The 24,212-nt window shown below is 40.1% G+C and overlaps 2 protein-coding genes across 2 annotated transcripts; both read right to left on the reverse strand.

Annotated features, from left to right (window-relative positions):
- Positions 1–4,557: 4,557 nt before the first annotated feature.
- rab40b (RAB40B, member RAS oncogene family) lies at positions 4,558–18,320 on the reverse strand. Its single transcript, XM_084741109.1, has 6 exons — positions 17,519–18,320; positions 10,879–10,939; positions 8,441–8,501; positions 6,485–6,562; positions 6,067–6,289; positions 4,558–4,983 (listed from the first exon to the last, which is right to left on the reverse strand). Exons 1-6 carry the CDS (start codon positions 17,658–17,660, stop codon positions 4,691–4,693), a joined length of 858 nt encoding a protein of 285 aa, XP_084597235.1. The 5' UTR covers positions 17,661–18,320; the 3' UTR covers positions 4,558–4,690.
- Positions 18,321–19,734: 1,414 nt separating this feature from the next.
- On the reverse strand, positions 19,735–23,606 carry cox11 (cytochrome c oxidase assembly homolog 11 (yeast)). The gene is made up of 5 exons (XM_084741110.1): positions 23,468–23,606; positions 21,770–22,136; positions 21,394–21,549; positions 20,676–20,801; positions 19,735–20,454 (listed from the first exon to the last, which is right to left on the reverse strand). The coding sequence occupies exons 2-5, from the start codon at positions 22,079–22,081 to the stop codon at positions 20,266–20,268; spliced, it is 783 nt and encodes a 260-aa protein (XP_084597236.1). The 5' UTR covers positions 22,082–22,136; positions 23,468–23,606; the 3' UTR covers positions 19,735–20,265.
- Positions 23,607–24,212: the final 606 nt, after the last annotated feature.

Here is a 24,212-nt window from a genome sequence, read left to right on the forward strand (position 1 = left end):
AGCACGTCTGCACCTCGGTTTTGATCCGTCCTGCACACAAGCAGTGTTTCAGAAGCATTTCAGCAGCGGAGCTTTGTCTGCCAGGTTATGCTGACTTGTTCAGATTTTGTTAATTTCGTCCTCCTTCCCTGCTTTTTGAGTGTCTACTATCGGTCAGTAGGTTATATAGTTACATAGTTTATTTTCTGTCTGTCTTCATGATCACAAATCTGTCTTTTATTTTGAAACTTGACCAGATTCCTGCTCAATCTGTCTCAACAGAGACCCCGGACTGTTGAGCAGCTGAAGTCAAGAATGATAAAGAATTTCACTTGAAAACTTCAGTAATTAGTGTCCTCAGTTCCCTCATGCTCCTGTCCCAACTTCTTTGGAATATGTATTTACCAAAAACAATAAAATTAATCAGTTTGAACATTAAATATCTTGTCTTTGTTCTGTATTCACTTGCATATCGGTTGAAAAGTTTTTGCAAATTATTGCATTCTGTTTTTATTTACATTTTAGTGTCCAATCTTTTTTTTTTGGAATCAGGATTGTAGCTAATCAAAAGTTAAATAGTATCATGTTAAAATGACATAAAAGTACCTGTCATCATTATTAAATTAATGGATTTTGGAGATACTAAAACTCAAAGATTCTTACTACAAATAAAAACACATTTATGAACATAACCACAGATACTCACGGTGGGTAAAGTTTATTGTAAAGGTGCATCTTATTAAACACTGATAAACAGTACAAAGTTCAGTGACCTCCTCTGTCGGCGTCCGACTCTTTGGTGTCACTCAAGAAAATATAACATCACTTTACACTGAAAACAGATACAAACCCCACAGGTTATCATTGTATCAAACAGTCGTATTTACAATACGTACAAATATTGTACACAAAATGCAGCTGTGAGTGTGTCTGTAAAGCCGGTGAGTCACACAGGAAGGTGTTAACGTGTTATTTCAGACACAGATTTAAGCGTTTTCATAGATCTCAGTACATCGTGCACAAACACAGTGTCCAAAGTGCTCGCATGTCGTCCACGTTTGTAGAAAACATCCTGAGGAAGAAGCTGCACAGCTGTGAACAAAAAAAATCAAAGTTCCACCTGCAGATACGTGATAAGAATCAGATCAGTCTGATCAGTCTCCCTGCAGGTATTTAAACATGAAGTGCTGTCACTTGGATTTTCTCACAGGTTTCCTCTTCTACAGTTCGTCAAACATTTAAGGAAATTTCATGGAGCAAACTGTCGAGAGTCAAAAACGTGATAATCGGTGTTGGTGTGTTAGTCGGGCCACAGATCGAGAGAAACAGGTATCCAGAACTGAGTCTACATATGTTGAGAAAAAAGGAGAAGAAAGTCATAATTTTTATAATAGTTTTAAGTTAATACAAGGTTGTAATTTTTTTTAATTTGTTAAAAGGCTTGAAAATAAAGTCACAGTTCTTTGAGAAAATTGTTGACTTGTTCAGAGGGAAAACTATCGTTTTCACAAAAATGCGTTTCAAAACTAAAGTAACATTTTATGAGGAAAAGTTTTACAAGAAACGATGGGATATTTTGCAATTAAAAACTTTGTACTTAGAGAATTAAATCAGATTTTTAAGAAAAAGTTGTAGTATTACCAGAAGAAAGTGTAAAATTATTCAGAAAAGTTTTTAAACTAAACTAAAAATCTGAATTTTGAGATTTAAGATCAAATCATTCTATCAATTCTCACACTGACTTTTGGAGAAATAAACTGCAGTATTTTCTGCAAAAAAAAAAAAAAAAAAGTTGGAATGTTTCAACAATAAAGTCAACAGACTTTGAGAATAAAATCAATATATTTCAAGACAAAATAATTTTATGAGAAAAAGTTAGTCTCAAGAACAATTAAGCCATAATTTTACAAGAAATAGTTGTAATATATCAATAATAAAGTTGTAATATTAAAAAAAAATATTTATGATAAATAACATAATTAAATAAAATTATGTAGACGTGTGTTTTAATGTTTCCTGACCGTCATAAATATACAAATACTCATGATTGTTTTCTTTTTTTTAATTTTATTCCCTAAATATTACATATTTTTTGTGATTGTTTTGTCAAAGCATTAAGCATTTCCTTTAAAACTATTTCAGCTTTATTCTTGAAACCTCAGATTTTTCTTCCCGACAGTGGCCCCGACACTCAGCCGTACTCATGATGTCAGAAACGGTCTGCGCTTTTTCATCTCAACACCAACACACGTTTCCTGTTGACACCATCAACGTGGACATGATGTCACTTCCTCTGCGACTGGACAGAGAAAACACATCAAACAACAGAACAGACTCAGAAGTAAAACAACCGTCATGAAACGGCTGTTCTGTTTTTTTAACCGGCATTTCAGGTGAACTTTTGTCCATCAACAGTTTCCTTTAACATGTGATCTGGTCGTGTTCTCGCTCATCCGAAGGGTTCGGACGTTCAGACGTTTATCTGCAGACGTCTCAGTTTCTGCTCTGTTAGCTCTCACTGCTCACTGTATTTTCTCTTTCATTTGTCTTACTGGACTGGACACTAAAACCTGTTACTCGAATAAATATGCAACAATTCATTTGTCAGAATCCAACAACTGAAGTTGAACTTTAGGTTTTAGCCACAAGATCAAAATCTTATTGGATTTGCAGATGCTTGGATAATGTTTGGCCAATAAAACGTATTTTAAAACTTAGAGAGTTGAACTGAAGTGCAATAAAAAGAGACAGTTCTTCAGTCACCACAGATAGAAAAGTTTCATACCTAAAATATGCAAAAGTAGCTCTTTTAGGTTTAATTAAGGTGCTGTTAAGTTTATTACAATTAGGTGAAACCTGATCCTCCCTCATATACAAACTAATGTTTGTGAACAACATGAGATAGAGTAAATAAAATGTGATGAACCTTTAAACCACAGCTCTGTTGCAGCTCCGACACACCTGCACTTAAAGGACCAGCGTGGAGGATTTACTGACATCTAGTGGTGAGCTTGCAGATTGCAAATACCACGTCACCATGTGGTTGAAACATGGCGGTTCAACATGGCGCCCTCTGTGGAAGAGGACCTGTACCTGGTTGCATAAAACCTCTTAGGCTAAGATTTCCCTTAAGTTTTCATCTACGGATGCCAAAGTGAATTTCCTCGTTGTGGGATCAATAAAGTTTATCTTATCTTAAGGAAAAATGAACTCACCATAAGGATTTCCTTTGGATGTTGTTGTTGTTGTTCCTCCAAAGGTTTTAAGGAACCCATGAGAGTCCCTTAAAGTAATTTGTGGAACATCAGACAACGTTTAAATTTATGGTGACTGAAGAGGACGAGGAGACACTAAGACACATTTTTCAGGACAGAGAAAACCCGCTATGAGACAAGTTCTTAAAGAGAACAGATTAACGTTAGCACTAGCATCTTTGTAGCTCGCCAAACATTAAAATAAGTGTCTCAAACATTTTCTATATCATTTTACTTAAGCTCAGCAGTTTTTGTCAACTCCTGTCGATGTTTGTCTCTTTTCTTGCTCACAGTCACACTTTCAGATTTTTTTTCATCACTGACAAAAAGAAGCAAAAAAGATTTTTCTTTGAAGAACATGAAAAAAATGCAAACGAACTCAAAACCCAAAGTAAAGGGTTTTGAGTTCGTTTGCATTTTTTTCATGTTCTTCAAAGAAAAATCTTTTTTGCTTCTTTTTGTTCTCCATTTTGTAGAAGCCAGCTAAGTGTGTTAGCTAAGTTAGCTAACTGCTAACAAGAATGGTGTAACATTAAAGGATGATGTGAGTGAAGCGTAACCACGGTAACTGAGGTGCACAGGTGTTGTATTATGACAGTAACTATGACAGGAGACGTCTAAAGAATTTGGCAAAGAGAAAACCTAAGAAGCTTTAAGCAGGGCTCCTAAGTGAAGCTTCAGGAAATATTTTGTCTGAGGGACAAACTTAAGGTGTTTTATGCAACCAGGCACTGCTCCCTCTGCAGATATAAATAAAAACAGGATTTAAAAAAATCTGATTTTCATTTGCTGGAAACTCATTAAAAACAGAATGTTAAAATATGAAACCGGATCATCTTGTACGTTTAAGATGCTAAAATAAAATCTAATTTAAAGAAACATTTTTTTATGTTTCAGTAGAGCAGCAGGTATCATTTCACTGTACAGTTTAATGTTTTTATGGCTGCAACTAATAATTACTTTCATTATCAGTTAATCTGTCGATTATTTTCCCCATTAATGAATTAGATGTTTGGAAAATAAATTGTCAGGAAATGGTAAAAAATTATTGATCAAAGTCCAACATGACATCCTCGAATGTCTTGTTTTGTCCACAGCTCAAAAATATTCAGTTAACTGACATAAAAAAGTGAACAAACCAGAAAATATCCACAATTTTGAAGCTGAAAACAGAGAATTCTGATACTTGTTTAATTAAAAATAGACTCCAAACACTTTATTGTTTATCAAAATAGTTTGTGATTAATTCAATAATCGATTTATCGATTAATGGTTGCAGCTCTAAATGTTTCAACTGTTTAGAAAGACTAAAGAAAGAAACTGAGACAAAGTGTGGGACGTGTCTCCTGCTGCCTCTCATTCGTGGCACTAACAGGTTATTGTGGTGTGGCGTCACCATCTGAACAAACAAGTGACTTGAAAACAGGTGACGGTGCGTTCACTGACCCATCCAGCTGTTAGGATATTTTACAGCTGTTCCTGCAGCTCTGCGCAGATGGGCTGAGCGGCGGTGGCCGGATCAGTTTGGGTTTTTTCAGCAGCGCCCCTCCGGTTCTCTTGGTGGCGCCGTGGTGAGCGTTGGCGGTGACAGAGTAGGAACGTCCGTGCATCATGCGAGCGTTGAGGCCATTGGCCATGGAGAAGGACTTGAGGTGGGACTTGAGAGCCAGCGGGAGAGGAAGCTTATCAACCAGGTGGACCGGAGTGCAGGAGACGATGGAGCGACAGCAGAGATCCTGAAGACTCAACACTGAGAGAGGACAGAGAGACAGAGGGACAGACAGAGACATAAAACAGTTCAGAAACAGAACAAACCTCACAGAATAAACTCAGACTTGTTCGGATGTGTAACTCCTAATGAAATTTGTTAAAAGGACAATTATTTGTCTTTTTGTCTTTAATAACTGACTGAATTATTTTTCATACCACAATAAAATCAAATCACAACACAGAAAAACAAAGTGAGGAGGTGTGTTGTGTTTCAGTGTCCAGCAGAGGGCGGCAGAGTCCTGACAACGCTCAATACAAACACGCTGACACGAGTCAGCCAATCAGAGTGAGTTCAGGAAACAGGAGATATAACAGTAGAACAGTCACATGGACGTTTCACTGCTCTGAATACTTTAATGCTGGGCTGCAACAACAAGGATTAATATTTAAACTTGATTAAATCATGGTTTTACTTGAATTTATGTTGCACTAAAGTAGCTTAGAATTAAGAAAGATTATATTTAAACCTTGGTTTAGTTTCCTGCATTAAATATAATTATTCTGCACTGCATTTAAACTGTGATCCAGTGTTAAGATTAAACCTACACTTGAGGAGGTTTAACTTTTAAAGTGGCTCCTTTTAAAGATGGACTGCACGCAATAATCAAGCTCATGAAATAAAGTTAAAGGACAGACTGAGTTTTATGATGAGTCTTTTCTTTCATTCACTCTTTCTCTTTTTTCCTCACTGTGCTGTTGTCTGTTCCTTTTTTTTTATATTATATTATTTATCCATTTTGCTCCATTAATTTTGCCAACAGGTTTTTCCGAGGTAAAATATGAGCTTCTCTTCAGAGCCATCATGAGTAAAAAAGTTTTTAGCAAGCAAAAAAAAAAAGAAAAAGAAAAGAAAAGAAAACAATGTAACATTAAGTAAACATTTTAGCTAGCTAGCAAACAATGTAATGTTTTGTTAAGGAATAAAGAGCGGCTGAAAGTTAATGACCCCCGACCACAACCCCCCTCTTACACTAACACTGTCAATACAGGACTTTTATTTGTAACAGAGTATTTGTACTATGTGGTGTTGGTACTTTTACTGCAGTATCCGATTACTTCTGACCTTTGTTGGGTCTCCAGAGATGCTCCATGCCATGTCTCATCAGGACGATGCGAGCGAGCTCCGTGAACGACTCTGTGATGTTGAAGTTACACAGCGGGCTGACCTCGAAGAAGGTCACGCCCAGCTTCTCCGCGTACACCTGCGCCTGCTCCGTGGTCACCTGACGCTTGTAGGCCAGGTGGAGACGGTTCCCAACCAGGATCTTGGGCACCCCCGGGGCATGCTGGGTAAACAGGAAACAGAATGTGTCATTTGGTGGATATGATACAAGGGAACTAGATGGAACTCAGCTTGTGGTGCTAAAAAGGAACTACTTTCTTTCTACAGTGTCTACATGTCCTCACAAACAGTCAAAGCTCTAGAGACACCGACAGTATCATAATCCATCGATCGATCAATTGATTTATTGATCACTGACCTCATCGATCTCTTTGATCCACCTGTCGATTCCATCAAAAGACCAGCGGTTGGTGATGTCGTACACCAGAATAACTCCCTGAGGAGAAAAAAACACGACATAAAGTTTTACTAAATAAATTTAAAGGAGAAATCTGTAATATATTTACTGAAATAAATCATAAAATGACCACGATGTGTCATCAGAGATCAGGGAAATATGATAAATTCAAATACTGGCTTCTCTGACATCAATGGTAGAGCCGAAGTGTCTTTTAAATTTCTATCCCAGCCTGTAAACTTGTGTTTTTGTTTGCTTGTTGCTTGTTTGCTGTTATTTGATTTTGAGAATATTCAAATAGTTTCATCTTCTCTCCCCACAGTCATTTTTTTAAACTTGTTTACTTCAAATATTTCATGACCCTGCGCTGGACTGAATCCTTCATCAGTTGGTTTTTTTAGGGGGTGATTTTTGGGCAATATTTATTATTTTATTTTGTTAATGTAACGGTCTGCAGAGTGACAGCTCGTCTTAGTTTGGTAAAACAGAGAAACTTGAATTCAGAAGGTGTACGGTTGTATTATTCTGTCTAAAAAGGAAGACGGGTGTGAGAATGTTTCATTTCTTGATGCTCTGTGAGTTTATTTTGAACGTACATAGTGTATGTAACCCTCTCGTTGTAGAAGAGTTGTCAAAACTGATCCTGATTGGATCTCAATGTGTAAATGTAACCAGTCATATTTAGATATAATGCATCTTAATGCACAGTGTAAAGGGGGTGTCAGGGTCTGGGAAACACATTAACAAAACGATTTATCAATAATGAAAATAATCGTTACCTGCAGCCTGAATATCTGCGGCAACAAATGATTAAACTCTGATTGTTGCTGCACCGACACAACACTCGATGGATTATTATCAAGTCACACACATACACACACACACACACACACACACACACACACACACACACACACACTCAGGATTCATGCTCAGCTTTGAGCCTTGCCGTGGTGACCGTGTCACTGTTGCCATGGTGATATCTCCTCCGTACCCACTAAAAGCCTGATGAGTGATGACAACAACACAACTTCATTCAATGAAAGTGTTTCTTTTTTCTCCAACGGGAACACAAGCAGGCGGTGTGTGTGTGTGTGTGTGTGTGTGTGTGTGTGTGTGTGTGTGTGTGTGCGTGTGTGTGCGTGCGTGCGTGCGTGTGTGTGTGTGTGTGTGTGTGTGCGTGTGGCTGCTTGATGTGTGGGATGAGTTTCTTCACACATCCTGTCCCTGCTGCGTCTGTCGGAGGTCAGAACAACAATGCAAAAAAAAAAAAAAAAGAAAACTCATCCGAAGGACTTGAAGTGAACACGGACACAAACAGCTCTGACACGTTTCAAATATCTGATTAAAGTCTGAGAGGAATAAATCTTCATCCTAACTACTGACTGTGTTCATCATCAGTGCACAACTAACAGAGGAACAGCAGGACTCAGCCATCAACACACAGCAAACAAAGCTAGCGTAGCATTAGTGAGGCTTCGCTATCAAGCAAACAGACACCACAGCTAACATAACATTAGCAGGAAAAAGCTGAAACTCAGCTTCACGTCATGACGCTAAATAAATATTAACTGGGCTAAAATTCAGCTTCAGATTTTCCCAGTGGCCACTCGTGGTACTGCAGTGACAAATTCCCTGGTGGTCCAAAAAACTTTCCCCCCACAGTCCATCATTATAAAAGACAAGTCTGTAATACTGTTGACAGGACGCCTTGAAAGGCAAACGTGCGTATGAGTTTTTGATTCATGCAAACTTTCCTCAAGCTGAAAAAAGCTATTTAAAAATCTGTGACATCATCGTGATATAAACTCTGTACGCCCGGCGGGAGAAACACCACTGCACATATTATTGTTTGAGATTTTGATAAAAAGTTACATACTACATTTCCAGTGAACGTGGGCTCTGTGAGAAACGTACCTGCGCTCCTCTGGAATAAGATCTGAAAATAGTGCAGAATCGTCCCTGACCAGATGTGTCCCTGAAACAACACAGACAACAAAAATCAGGGGTAGAGATATCAGGGTCAAAGGTCAGTCTACTTCACACAGATGCAAACATTTAAACTGACAGATTTTCAAAGGGAAACATTTAGTCTTTTGTCTTTTTACTCCCAAGTTATTGGAGTCTCTTCATCTAAACAAACACTTAGTTCTGCTACAGAGACCTCAGATTCATGTGGTTTTTTTCATCTTTATTGACATTTATGTCCAGATGTTACAAACACCAGCAGATGATGATGCAAAGTCACTGATTCGAGTCACAAGACATGGACTCGTGCCGGTGATAAAAAAATAAAAAACTTGACCTGGGTCTTGTTCTTAATTTAAATCCTAATTCAGGACTTGTTGGTTTTGACTTGAAACTTGCTAGTCTTGATATGAACCCTAATTCTGTTGTTGACTTGGTACTCATTGACCTGTCTTGGGATTTACTGCCGTTGACTTAAGACTTGCTGCTCTTGACTGGAGACTTGTTGGTATTGATTAGGGACTTGTTGATCCTGACTTGGGACATGTCACGAGACTTGTCTTGGGAGATGTTGGTCTTGACTTGAGATTTGTCTTTGGACATGTTGAACATGACTTGCGACTTGCTTTGAGACTTGTTGGTGCTGACTTGTTGACTCGTGAACTTCAGTTGTCCCTCTTTAAAATTAAAGTCACACTGTAATAATCTGTTGTGGATGAAACATGTTTTATAAATAAAGGTTTATTTTAAGCTGTTTTTACATGAACAGTTCTCACTGTGTCTCGTCTCTCGGTGCTGTTGAACAGAACATCAGATGTCGGGGTGGCAGAATAATAGAACCCTGTGAGTTCTGTTAGAGAACATGGGGCTGAACTGTGTCTCTGTTTTGTTGTTTCTGAGTGTCGACAGTGAAAAACAGAGTGAGAGTGTTTCCCAACAGCAGAGCTGAATACCACAGTAGTGTTTTGATTGGCTCATGAGGCCGCTGGCCGCTGGCCGGGCCACACAGAGGGCCGGCTGCCAGGCTGTGAGTCAGGTGGTCCAACAGAACCTCAGATTCATGATGGCCGACACTGACAGACTCCATCTGCTGCTGTCAGAACACACAGAACACACAGAACACACAGAACACACAGAACACACGAGGACGGGACGGCTGCATCAGAGTGTGTGCAGCCACAGGAGAGGCAAGGGGCGTTAATAACACACACACACACACACACACACACAAACACACACACACACACACACACACACACACACACACACGCACGCACAAAAGGGCTAAAGCGTCTCCTCCGCTTAAACATCAAACAAAGTTTCAGATTAATAATTTAATATTGACTCAACTAAAAGCAGAACTGCTCTAAAAATACCTCTGAGAGGGCCAGGAGTGTGTGTGTGTGTGTGTGTGTGTGTGTGTGTGTGTGTGTGTGTGTGTGTGTGTGTGTGTGTGTGTGTGTGTGTGTGAGTGTGTGAGCAGTGCTTTAAGTGCACTATAATTCCTCCCACATCTTTCTTCTCTGTGTTGAGGTTTTAAAACATGTCGTCTGTATGTGACACACTCATCTACTTGTGCATTATTCTTTATTACGGATGTGCAATATGGGTTTTGTTCAGCCAATACAATAATCAATAATTACCCCCTTCTCATGGCCAATACTGATAAGATGACATATTTGTATTACAAAAGATAGAAATTGATAAAATCTGTAGTTTGTGCACACCTGAGGATAACAAAGACCAGTGACACTCTGCTGAAATACATGAAAAAATCTGACAAATATACAACTGACACAATCAATCAATCAATCAATCAATCAAAGTCTACATTTGGACTTGTTCCTCCTTATGAAGACGTTCATTAACATACAGCCTAACCTATGTGGTTTGTGCATTTTATTTAAGCTTTGAATAATCATAATTACCTTTTATTGTATGTTACTTAACTATAATTAACATGTATTAACACTGAATAAGTGTTACTTAACTGTATTAATTTCTTCATATCTTTAGATCTGGTTGCAACATTATCGAACAATAAAAATAATAAAAAGCAACAGTTTTCAATCAGTCTACTCGTATTTGCATGAAGTCTCAAATATCTGAATATTAAAACTCAAACTCTGTGACTGCAGTGAAGAAATAAAACCCTACAAGTTCAGAAAGACGAGCAGCTGCTGTCCACACGTCTGCCAGAGGCTGCGTCACCTGAGACACGTCCAACAGCCTCACATGCTTCCTGTTTACTGTCCTACACTCACACAATCAGCCTCTCTGCTGGTGATCACATGGCCTGAGACACAACGAGGTGATTGGACGACCACTGGAGGAGACAAAGTGTATGTGTGTGTGTGTGTGTGTGTGTGTGTGTGTGTGGACAGTACCAGAGCTGCAGCTTGACTCTCCTCCCGTCCAGAAGGATGGTGGTCGTCTTATAGTCGATCCCTGAAACAACAACAGCGAAACAAGTCAGTTTAATTCATACAGAACCGAGTCACAACAGAAGGTTATTATAGAGCAGGTCGAGACTCGATTTTATCACACCGAGTCTCCCGATGTTCAGTGTGGCTGGAATTATTGCAGACAAGTCCTTAAGTAATTCCCAAGTCCAGACAAACAAGTCCCAAGTCAGGCCTAACAAGTTTTGAGTCAAGTCCAACAAATCTCCAAGTCAGGTTCAGGTTAAAAAGCAGGCCAGAAAAATCAAACCAAACGTGTGAGAAAGAAAAAAAACATCAGCAGATGGAACAGAAATATTATAATATTACAGTCTGATGATGATGGTCCTGCTTATTATTATTATTATTATTATTATTATTATTATTATTATTATTATTCTGCAGAGCCACTTTAAAGACGTTTCACAGGGATTAGAACCAACAACCTCTGAGCCTCCATCCACAGCAGATTAACAAAAGTCTCATCCAACCAAGACGGCCACAGATTTACTTCAGAACACCAGAGATCTGTCCCACACACACACACACACACACACACACACCTGATTAGCTGTTAATATCAGGCTGCTGTCACATGAGTCCCCGGCGGGAACAAAAGCAGCAAGCAGCTTGTCTCTTTTATAACAGTAATTATCAGGAGCTGTCTGCAAGAAACAGCACTCCAGTGATGCTTCAACAATGGCTGCCAACACACACACACACACACACACACACACACACACACACACACACACACACATATGTTATGTAAATGCTGTCGACTGCTCGTTGCCTCGTGCTGCAGCAGCAGAGCTCAGAGGGTCTGTGAACATGTTGACAGCAGAGAAGCTGCTGGAAATCTGCGTTCGCCTGCTCAGTTTAAACCAGCGCGACCAGTTCACCACCAGTTCAAACGTCTGCAGCACTGGTGTGCGTTAAAGAGCGGCTCATCAGACAGTGGAGGAGCTAAATTAATCAGCACGTCTTTGTCAGACGCGCAGGTGCCGAGGTTACCTGATGTCTACAGAGACCAATCAGAGCAAAGAAACGAGGAAGAGCTGCGAGGACAAGATGTGATATAATATATGAGTTATTCTGGGATGAGAGCAACACACCAGTCCAGCCTACACACGTATGTTCAAGTTAATACACACACACACTCTCTCCCTCTCTCTGTGTGTCTCTCTCTCTCTCTCTCTCTCTCTCTCATGCATGATACATGAGGGATCTTGGGGAAAAGTGCTGTTACATAAGAGGTTTGCTGACAGACGTCAAAACTGTAAAATAGTAAAACAGCACAGACTGTAGCTGCCAACTGGAGAGAGAGAGAGAGAGAGTGTGTGTGTGTGTGTGTGTGTGTGTGTGTGTGTGTGTGTGTGTGTGTGTGTGTGTGTGTGTGTGTGTGTGTGTGTGTGTTAGCACTATTAAAGGACCCATGACCGTGTTTATTACATGACAATTCTGGATTATAACAACTTTATTTTATTAGTTTTTGTCTTTTCATTTATTCTATAATTCTAAAATTCTTAGAGCTGCAACGATTGGTAACTATTTTGATAATTGATTAATCTGAGTAATTTTTAAGGACAAATTCTCTGATTTCAGCTTCTTAAATGTAAATATTTTCTGGTTTCTTTGCTCCTCTCTGACAGTAAACTGAATGTGGACAAAGCAAGACATTTGAGGACGTCATCTTGAACTTCGATCAACATTTCCTAACATTTTATGGACCAAACAACAAATTGATTGGTTGAGAAACTGTTGCTAGATTGATCGCTAGTTGAAAAATAGACCCGCACATTTGAAAACCGGTGGAGTGCACAGACGTACAGTCTCATGAATCTTACATTAGCTTTGTGTCCCGTTAGTCAGGAAGGTGAAACAACAGGTACACTGTGCTACAGGACGGTTGAGTTACGTTTAGTTTAGTTTTTAGTTCTGAGTAATAAACACTCTTTAATCACAGCATGTTTGAACAGTTACATAAGAAAACATCAAACATTTTTCATTTTCAAGCGTCTCTTTGACCTTTTCAGTGACTGTCTTTAAAGTCGTCCAAACACAAAAGCGAAATGTTTGATGTGAAAAAAGAAATCACATCTCTGTGTTTTCATGTGTTCGCCAGGGTCAGCCCATCTGTATGAGTGGGATCACACATCCAGAGGAGTGAGTCAGCCTCTCCTGGCAACACCAACAGTATCTCCACTTTCTTCATCGTTATCCCCCACCGAGCTGCTGCACGAGCACACACACACACACACACACACACACACACACACACACACACACACACACACACACACACACACACACACACACACACACACACACACACACACACACCCTGAGGCTCGACTCTCAGGGATTTTGAAAGGTTCGGCTGTTTACTGGAGAAAAGTGTGGAGTGTTTCTGTAAAGTTACACAACATCCAAGAAGATGTTAGAAAAGAGCAGCTCGTGAGTGTTAGACACAAAGTGTAAACACACTTTTGGCCTTTCTTTGCGTGTCTCATTTGTGAATAATTATTAACGGCTCACAAAATATATAAAATAAACAGTGAGGGTGTTTGTGTGCATTCTTGCGCTCTTGCGTCGGTGTGTTCTCCGAGCTGTAATCAAGGGTTCCCCGTGTGGTTTTGGCATCGTTCTCACACCGCAGCCTGTAAAAGAAGCTCTTCTCTGGACTCGGCTGAGCAGTGAAGCCCCCTGATGGGACGCCCGCAGCCTCCACACCGTTGATCCCGGTCCAGCAGAGTCTGCAGTCGTCCCGCGTGTTTACCGCAAAACTCCCTGGCAGGCAGGCGGCCGACCGCAGCGATGTCTCCACGTCCCGTCATACCTCAGATTAAAGCAGATGACCCAGAAACTGCAGACGTCAAGGCTTCACCGCTCTGGTTTTCCCTCAGCTGAGACAAATGGCCTCATGTGGGGAAACCGTGTTCTCACCGACTGGTTGAGGATTTCCATCAAGTTCCAAGTTCTCGCACTTCGTTAAGTCTCACTGGTTTAATCCACGTTCTGATATCAGATAGTGATTTAGCGCCACTAATGTTATGCTAGCTGTGTGTGCCGTTAGCTGATCATTACGAGCTGTTTTTATTTGTTAACAAACTGCAACAAATTAGAGAATTAAAATGTGAGAATTAAAATTACACAGTTTGAAGGCTCGCAGTAACGTAGCCATCTACACCCTCTAATGTTACGTTAGCTTTGTCTTCCGTTAGCTAACACTGGATAGCTTCAGTGACCCTCCTGTAGTAACTACGGTAAACTACAAGTGTAGAATCAAAATGATTCTGAAGGTGTTATTTTTAAGGTTAAATAGTTGCAAAATTTTGGTTTAAACCAGTGCAGAACAAGAGGAAGCGACATTAAAAACTCTCCAGTCAAAGGTCAAACAGTAAAGAAACGTGACGTAACACTAGAGCGTACGTTGTATGAACAGCTGAAGGCAGACGAAAACTTACAGCAGCGATAAAATACTTTTTCACTGATGTTTGGTCTCTAATAAAAATCCTCCATCTATTAAACAGTGTTTCTGTTTTTCAGAGCTCCTCTCGTCCATCCAGGACCTTTCTGGGATCTGACTGGTTGTTTTCCTACATCCCTGACCTTTGACCTCGACTCTACTGGCTGCTGCTGGTCATGTCAGCAGTCTTTTTCTGTTGTCACACGAAGTTGCTCCGGATGTCAGCTCAGCGCCTGAAATATTAAAGCTGCACCACCAGAGATTTATTTCCATGTGAGGGTCCACTCGTCTTATCAGTCAGAGTCACAAAGTGATGAAACGGCGTCACAACACACAGCTGCACAGTACAACCTGCCTAACACACACACACACACACACACACACACACACACACACACACACACACACACACACACACAAATTATTATTTAAATTATTCTCTGCCTACAGAGACGGAAAATAAACCTGATGTTTCCTGTCATTTAAAATTTCGAGGAAATCGACACGAATGAACCAGAAGAGTCCAGAAAGAGTCCGTCACATAAAACCACGACGTGTTTTTAAAGTTCGGTTTTATACGAGCTGCTGGTTGGAGGATTTCATTACATTTTAACAAGTTAACAAGGGTGTTAACCCTGTCATTAACAGCACAATAACAAATTAGTTTTGGTGCGTGTCATTTGAACTAGAGGTCTGAATTTATTCCCCAATCGGAAATTTCAACTGCAGCGCCCCCTAAAGTCCAACTTGGAAAGTTGGAGGAACCTCAAAAACCAAGATGGCTGCATTAAAAAATTAAAAAAAAATAAAAATAATTATTTTGTACCGTTTTAACAGAGTTTCTGTTTCTTTGTGTAAAACCCCCAGCTGCACTTCATCTACAAATAAAGCAGATTTTGTTAAAATTTTACAATCTTGACCCTTTTTTGTGACTTAGAACGCTCAGAACAAAGTGCACTTTTATTTTCACTGGAACAAGCTGCTCCCACAATTCATTGCAAAAATGCCTATAAGTATCACAACTTGCATTGCAATTTTTTAGAGACACAGCCTGCAACCTGGGACAGATAAAGCTAGAATTAACCTTATGGGGAAAAATGTTTTTTGGGCTGTTGGAGAATATTTTTGGCCACTGGGAAAGTTGGAGGCAAGGCCGAGCAGCAATGCCCTGTGTGGTTCTATCATACATCAATGAGTTCTCTTTATTAGATCCACGAGGAAAATATAAAGTGTCGTCCAAACAATAAAAAATATTGCCGTAAAGAGTGCGACTCAACACAATAAACAACAGAGCAGAAAATGAAACCACAGATGGTTTTGATTTTTGTGGTCACATGACGGCGCTTCACGTGTTTCTTGGATGTCACCATTTATTCAATAAATGTATTTATACTTTTAATTAGACTAACACAAACAAGGAGACGTTTTTAGGGATATTTTGACTGTTTTTCATTGACGTTCTTTCTGCATAAACTATAAATGTGCATAAAAACACGTGGATGGAAACAATAAATAAACCCGTCTGTTTTCTTTTTCCATGTTGCAGTTATTGACTTTGACAGGAGGTCATCATTGTTTTGAGATTTAAAAACTGAATAATCTTTTGATGAGAGCTCAGTCATCCCTGACAGGTTGAACATGTTCAGTGTTTAACAAAGTCAGAGTCGGCCTGAAGCTGCAGTCAGACCTCCAACATGGCCGCCGGCGTGACGATTACATCATCTGTGAGCCGAGTGTGAAGAGCCGAGAGCGTCGACTCGTCCTGGACGCCCTCCTGCAGAGTGAGAGTGAGTCATGAGCAGCTGCCTGCCAGCCAGCATTTATTAATACAACACACACACACACACACACACACACACACACACGACTGCAGGGAAAAATTAGAAAAATGAAGGAAGACGACGACAAATGGCAGAAAAAATGTTTGTGGATAAAAAAAAAATCAGACTGAATTATGTTTGCTGAAATGAAATAACTATGTTTGAAAAATAATATAATATAAATATAATATAAACCTGTAGTTTTTAATTCATATTTTATATTTCATTCTTACAGCTGTGCTGAAAAGACAAAACTTTGTCGTATTAATTATGATTTTTGTTTTTTCATTTTTAAAATTTCAGGAGATTCTTCTGTGGACCACTAGAGGGAGCTCCAGTCCTGCTGACGCTACTCGTACCACAGATTGAAAATCTCTTGAAATACAAATTTTAGGGTTTTTAAAACTCAAAGATTCATTTTCAGAAGAAAATCAAAATTATCTCAACAAATGATTAAAGTTCGGCTGAACTTTTTTTTGAGTTTGACTTAAAACTCAATTTAATGACGACAGTTACCTTGAATTTATGAGTTTTCTCAAATAAACAATTAGTTTTCTCTCTTCTTTAGTCTCATTTTAACTCTTCAAATCTGACTTCAAGTTTTCTTTGCTGAGACAAAGCCTTAAGAAAAAAGTTGAAAACATTCAAATAATTTTAAGGCAACTGTTGTCACGAAATTTTTCAATTTTGAACCAAACTCAAACTGTTAAGTTTTGAAATAGACTTTTTTTTGCGTTCTTAAGTCAAATTCAAACTCTGAACTTTTTAAAATAACTTCAAAATCTCAACCAAAGATCTATAATCTGCAAACAATTATGAAATAAAGACTTTTTTGGTTTCTAAAACTCAAAGATTCAAGTTTATCTAAGCAAGAAAAGTGAATTATCCCAACAGAAGATTTTGGGTCAGAAAAATGTTTTGTTTGCTTATTTCAAAGTTTAGAGTTTGACTAAGAACTCAAAAAAACTGGGAAGTTGCCTTTAAATTAACTTTTTTCCTAGTGTGCTTCCTGCACAGTGTGTGTAATGAGTGTGTACTGTGTGTGTACTGTGTGTGTAATCACTGTGTACTGTGTGTTAACTGTGTTTGTGTAATTAGTGTGTACTGTGTGTGTAATGAGTTAGTCCTCTGTAACTGAACTGTCTTCTGTTTTGACCCGCTGGTCCTCTCTGCTGTCCCGCTGCGTAAATCTTGCGTAAAAACAGGAAATTCGTGCGCAGAAAGCCTCCAAAAATAACCTGAGAGGTGGGTTTGAGATGAATAACCGACCCCGACCCCCCCCCACCCCGACACTCACCCATGTTGTATCCGTACGGGGACTCGGTGGCTCCGTCCTGCAGGCTCGCCAGGATCTCGCCCTTCCCGACGTCGCTGTCCCCCACCAGCAGGAACTTCAGCAGGAAGTCGTACGCTCGTGCCGGACTGCTTCTGTGGCTCATCCTTGCGCCAGACGACAGCTGCCGTGTCCCATCATGAGATGAGACCCGGCGGCACGCAGCCTAAACCCCCTCCTGTCCTCCTGTTCCCCTCCAACAGCCCGGTACACAGCGACGAGACGGCACAGAGACGCGTAAAGTGTCCCTCCACGACGCGCGGCGGAGACTCGGCTCGTGTTTACATGCAGCAGACAGTTTGGTCACCTGGCTCAGATTGTGTCCAGGAGAGCTACAAGTGTCCAGCGTGACACACCGACAATCACCGGCGGGCGGCGGGGTTAGTGCGTCCTCGGTGCCATCCGCGCACAGGACGAGCGCGCTTTTACGCACGAAGGTGAAAAACCTCCGCGGACGGTTCAGTTCGGCTCCGGGACTCCGGACTGGTCTGTGGCCTCCCTGCTCCAGCGGAGGAGGTGTCGCTGATGGGGGATGGAGGGCGTGAGGAGGAGAGGGGAGGGGGTGAATCCGGCCCTGCCTGCTTGCCTCTCTCTGATTGGTCCAACCTGCGAGTTACTAGGGCAACCTGGAGTCCGGACCTGACGCTGAAAATGTCCGTCAACATAGGAGAGGAGTCGTTTGATTGGTTCCCCGAGTGACGTCAAGCTACATAAGGTGAGAAGAACGCATTACTTCCTGTCTGCGCCTATAAAATAAAAGCCATCATCATCACATCCTGAAACTGTTTTAATTATATATTTTTTTATTTAAATATCTTTAATCAGATAAAATGTGCTGATTTAAATTATTTTGGAAGCCAGCTTAAAGTCAATATTAATGTTTTACTACTTCCTGTCACATATGGAGCAAAGAGCAGAGGCTGATGATTTTTTACAGCTTTCCTCTGCTGCCACCTGGTGTCCAAACGAGGCCGATCAACTAAACTTCTCAAATTATAGATTAAAATCATGAAAGAGGAAACAGGAGCTCTCCTGCTGATCTGCCATGTGTTTGTCTCTTTGGAATAATTTCAAGACATGTTTTAAAAACTAAAAAACTGAAGAACTGAAGGACACATGATGAAATAAACAGGAAAAACAACTGAACCTGTGACAGAGGTACAAATGAACATCATCAGTATCAGCTGATAAAGGCTTTAAAATCAGACTGAAATGAATATTTCTGCTGATATAAGAGGCCGAGAACACGAAGCTTTGATTTCACTCAGTCAACACATGTATGTCTGCGGTGAGGAGGTTTACTGACGTGTCTGAAGAGATAATAAAGTTGCTGTTTTCATGATTGAATCTGTTTCAGTGAATCTCTGCTGGAGTCCAGATCAGTTTTTAATCATAATTTATTGATTTATATTCAGTCTCTTTGAACAATTATATCTGCAGTAATAATAACTGATTATCAGGAGTCTCAGTGGCTGTTAAATTACAGTTTCTGATTTATAAAAAGTCTCTCAGCCAACAGAATAAATGAATTGTTGTGAGCAGCGACCCAACGCTTCAACATGGAGAACAGGTTCAGTCTTTGTGGGTCTGTCGTCACAACATGGACGTGTTGTCAGTTTTTGTCTGTTTGACGTCTCATCCTGAGGTGTGGACTCGTCACGTCAAACAGAGGTGGAGTGAAACAGAAACATCTGTGAGCGAAATCTAGAAAAACTAATCCAACACACTCTTCTCATTCTCTTATTTATTTAAAACTTCAGCTAACAGTCAATTCATTTACCGACTGTAACACCTAAAAGTTGTTTCAAGTTGTTTTTTGTTTTAAGAAAAGAAAATCTTAAAATATGCCACGCTTATTCTCTACCTGCACAATATAATGTTGATGTATGTGTTTACTTCATGTCATCGCTATAGCAACGTCACCTTTACCTACGAACTAACTAGCTTGTTATGTATTTCACTTTTCACAGTTAACTTAGTATATATAGTTAATAGTATTTACAATTTGTTTTCTAAAAAGTGTTTTACACATTTCCATAACCACTTCAGTTTCTTAGATAACTGTTAGCGAAGTTAGCTAGCTAGTTAGCATTGCCATTCAGACTCGACAGAAACAAAACTCACCAAAACCATCTTTGTTCAACTTTCCACTGTTTCAACAATCACAAGCTCTGGTTAAAAAAAAAACACGTCTTTATTCACAGAGTTAGGTGTGAAAATATTCTGGCTCTTCACGCCGTTTCTCCTCATGGCGTCTGTGATGTCCGACCTCCTCCTGATAGATATTTTCATATCAAACTTAAGGAGTGTTAAGGATTTATTTCAACCAAACCAGAGCTGGAACAACAGAAAGACAAAACAAGACAGTTTTGGTGAGTTTTAGTCTGTTTCTGAATGATGATGATGATGCTAACTAGCTAGTGCTGCTAACAGTTATCTAAGATACTGAAGTGAACGCTCGAAAACACTAAATACAATTAATGATATTACCCGAGCCAACAGTGACGAACTGAAGGATGATAAAATCACTACATTTGTAGGCGAAGGTGGCGTTGCTATAGCGATGACAGGAAGGTGTAGAGAATGTGTTGAAGCACAAACTTCACTTTCAAAGAAGAGAGTGTTGGATTTTTTTTTCATCTTTTCTTGTCTTCGTGGACTGAATTGTAACCCAGACTCAGCTTCCTGGTCCAGTATTCAGGCAATCCGGATCAGTTGTAGCTGTATCCAGGCAGAGGTAGTTTCTGACCCTCCTTGGCCTCAAAGAAGGTGTAGGACAGAGTGATGGTGTCCACTCGGGCCATCCGCGGGTCCTCGTCAAACTCCGGGTCGATGTAGAAGAAGACGGGCATGTCGACCTCCTCGTGAGGGTTCAGACGCTGCTCCTCGAAGCAGAAACACTGCAGACAGACGGGCAAAGGTTCTCTTCACAGTTTACCGCTTTAACCTCAGAAAATATCGCAGGTTTTTTTTTGTAAATTTATGACTTTAATCTCTGAGAACATCCTAGTTTTTCTTTTGTAAAAAGACGCTGCTCCGCGAAGCCAAAACACTGCAGAGAGGCAACAGAAATATCAGCTTATCACGGAGGACAGTGGACAGGTGAAGACAGCTCAACTACCTGGATCTTGTTGAAATATTGTCCCGCCTCAAAGGGAACCACGTTGTAGGTGGAGATGCCGACGATCGGTTTGTCTGTGGGGTTCTTGGCTCTGTAGAACGCCAGTGCTGTCTCACCTGGAACCACCTGCACAACAGACACACACATTCATTACGTTGTTTATAAATATTTGACAGGTGACATAGTGGTCCACTTTTATTTGACATGAGTAAATAACAACAAACATTTCCTGCGTGATAAGAGGGATAACACACGTCATGATGGTTACGTCACGGTGTGAGCTGGAGCCAAAATGAAGGAAAAACTGGAGCCAAACAGAGTCGAAGATCACATAATCCGACTAAATCACATCTTTCTGTGTTACACAGGTGGATCTGAAGAGTGAGTGACCATACAGGTTCAGAAAAACTGAAAAGAAGACAACAAAACTTGCTAGCTAGTGTTCGCTAATGTGTCTTTGGGAGATGTTTTGCCTCTGCTGAAGCTCCACCCACAGAATGTCATTATTTCTTCCTGCCTATACTCTAAACTCTATGCAGCACCGACGTAAATCAGAAAGTAGAGAGTTTGGTTCCCAAGCCGACATACAAGTTCCTGCAGTCGAAAGAAATCAGTGAATCTGAAACACTAAGACAAGCAAACAGAGACAAAGAGAGAAAAGTCGGAGATTTAAGAGAAGAACATCAAATCTGAAGTGTTGAGGAGGAACAGGTCTTACAAAGATCTCTGTCTGCTGGGGTTTGAAGTTCCACTGCATGCTGGCGTGTCGATCTGCATTAAACGTGACCTTGATGACACGCTCCTTCACCGGCTTCATCGTCTCCACCAGATCTGCGTCGTGGCCGGCCACCGCTGTGCCGCCGAGCCCCGATGCCTGACAGACAAAACAAAGAGCTGAATCACCCTCTGGGGCAGTTAATTAGTGCCACTGTGGGTTAAAACATGATGCAGCCGTGGGAGGGGGGTAACATTCAGAGAAAAAACAAGAACTTCAAAGATTAAAGTGCTGAATTTATGAGAAAAAGCTCAGGTATTCTCTGCGATTAAAGTTGTAAATTTTGTGAAAACAAAACTCTGTGGGGTTCTTCTCTCACCTGACAGTAAAGTCTGTACAGCGGCACTGCAGCATACGACAGGCCGATCATCCCAACCCCGGCAGCTGCAATGTACGTCAGCACCGTCTTGTTCCTGGTTTTCCACTCCTCCTCTTGGCTTTTGGACTTCCTGTTTCGGCTCTTGGTGCCTCGGTTCTGAGTGTGGCAGCGCGGGAGAAGCCTGCGCTGCAGGAAGTGCTCAGCCTGAGAGTGCAGCGTCCTCGGAGTGTCGCACCGCAGCGTCCGGATGCATCGTGGTAACAGCACATGAGGGCAGCAGAGGGACTGACGGAGGAGGACGGGGAGCAGCATGACAGGAACTGCAGTCGGTCCACACCTGAGGTCAGCTCAGCTGGAGGAAACTCACCTGGACAGAGGACGAACACCTGCGGTCAGCAGAGAGACGCCTCGATACACAAAATAATCTGACAAATCATTTCTTTTTATGATAAAGATTTATAGCTGTTAAACAACTCATCATTTTCATTATCAACTAATCTTCAATGATAAAACATGAGAAACCTGTGAAAATGCAAAAACAAGAGCAGATTTACAAATGTTCATGGATTCATTTCTAGTCAATCAATCAATTAATCACTTAATTAAGTAACTGTTCCAACAATACTTTGTATGGAGTCAGTGAAATGCCAAGAAAAAATAACCTGTAAAGGAATAAGAAAATGCATGTGGACATATAAAGAGCAATGAATATGTATGAATATGAAAATATAAAGATAAAAACTGGAAATATAATCAGATAATATACATGGAGCTAACATTAATTTCAAGTAATATAGAAAATATAAACAAATTATTTAAGCTGATCCACCGTTTTTTCAGTATGCTGTTTTTATATTGTTACTTTGTTATTTCCACACTTTTCTAATTTGCATGATTATTAGAATTTTTCCTCTTTATACACCGATATTTATTGTCTTATTCTTTTACAGATTTAATCTTCTTCTGGCTCTCCTATGATCCAAAACTAAGAGGACCCTCTGTTTAAGAATGTTCTGTAAGTGAGAGCACCACACCAAACTCCGTTCAAAAAAGACACACTTTAACGCCACCTTGCTTACTATCATACCATAAGTGCCTGTTGTAGTAAGACTAAATATTTTTCCAAAATTTGATGAGCTCACTCTTCACTTCGGCTTCTGTTTCACTCCCTGATCAGCAACTTTTTCAGTGTAAATCGAGCCGTAAACATAAATCATCCTCTCAGACAGACAGAGACAGAGCGGCCAGTCCAGATCACCTAGTGACTTATAAAAACTGCCATTTTAATCATGTTTAGAGATCTTACTGGATCATATTGAGCCGAATTAACCAACGAACACTGACGATTCTACAAATGTCTAGATCCATATAATATTATGTTTGTTAGTATGTTCAAACAATCCAACTCTTAATCTATCAAGTACTTAAATGGAGTTTTGCGCAACATTTTAACCACGAAATAAAGCAGCGGGCTGCTATCGGAGCAGACCGACGTGAAGGTTTGAGGTTAAATATTCACCGATGTTGATTGAACAAGTTGTTAACTTAGGATTTCATGATTTCTCTCTGACCTACAGCATCAGGAGTCACCTGACTGTCTGTTAGCATTAGCTTAACCGCAGCTAACAGAATTTAATTATAAACACGGTTTACTTTTTCAAAATAATGTTCAAAAATACTGTTTAAAACGCTGAATACCTTCGACGATGAGCTCCGCGGTCAGTCACCGCTGGACACCGACACATTACCGAACATGTAACACTTGTGCAACATGGAATTACCTCCCCCTGAGACACGAGCACGAAGGTTCCGCAGGCAGAGTCTTCCTCGTTGGTTTTACCGGCGGACTGGAAACCAACATTAAAGGTGCATGCGGCCATTTATTGTAGGGGGGCAGTGTGCCAGGTTGGTTTGATTTATTTTTCTTCATTAACTACAGAACCTACAGAGAACAAGGCACTTTTCATCATCACACCTCTACGACTGAGCATGGGCAAAAACAAACACCAAAAATTAAATCTGAGGTGAAATAAAAATACTTCATGAACAAGGAAAAACAAACAAACAAACAAACAAATAAATAAATCACATAAAAGCAGAGCTTATGAAATAAAGACAATAAGAGCTTTTATCATTCAAAATCATCATTTATTACTTTATAGCAATTTATCTCACTATTCATGTGACTAAGACACAGACTTAGTTTTAAAATATCTGCATTTATGTGTAAATAATTTACCTACTAGTAGTAAGATGTTGATAACAATATTAAAATTCTGATTATTGTCAGGTTGGTTTGATGTTTTCCAGCCAAATAATAGCTCAAAATACGGCCAGATTATTTTTTTTAATGCCCAAATATGATCTATAATATGGAAAAACAAATTAGTTTATTAAAAATAGCAACAACATTGTGGTTCATCACAACTTTTAAATATGGCAT

This window comes from Lutjanus erythropterus, chromosome 17, assembly GCF_056507025.1.
Source record: "Lutjanus erythropterus isolate fLutEry1 chromosome 17, fLutEry1.hap2, whole genome shotgun sequence".
NCBI classification, from domain to species: Eukaryota; Metazoa; Chordata; class Actinopteri; order Lutjaniformes; family Lutjanidae; genus Lutjanus; species Lutjanus erythropterus.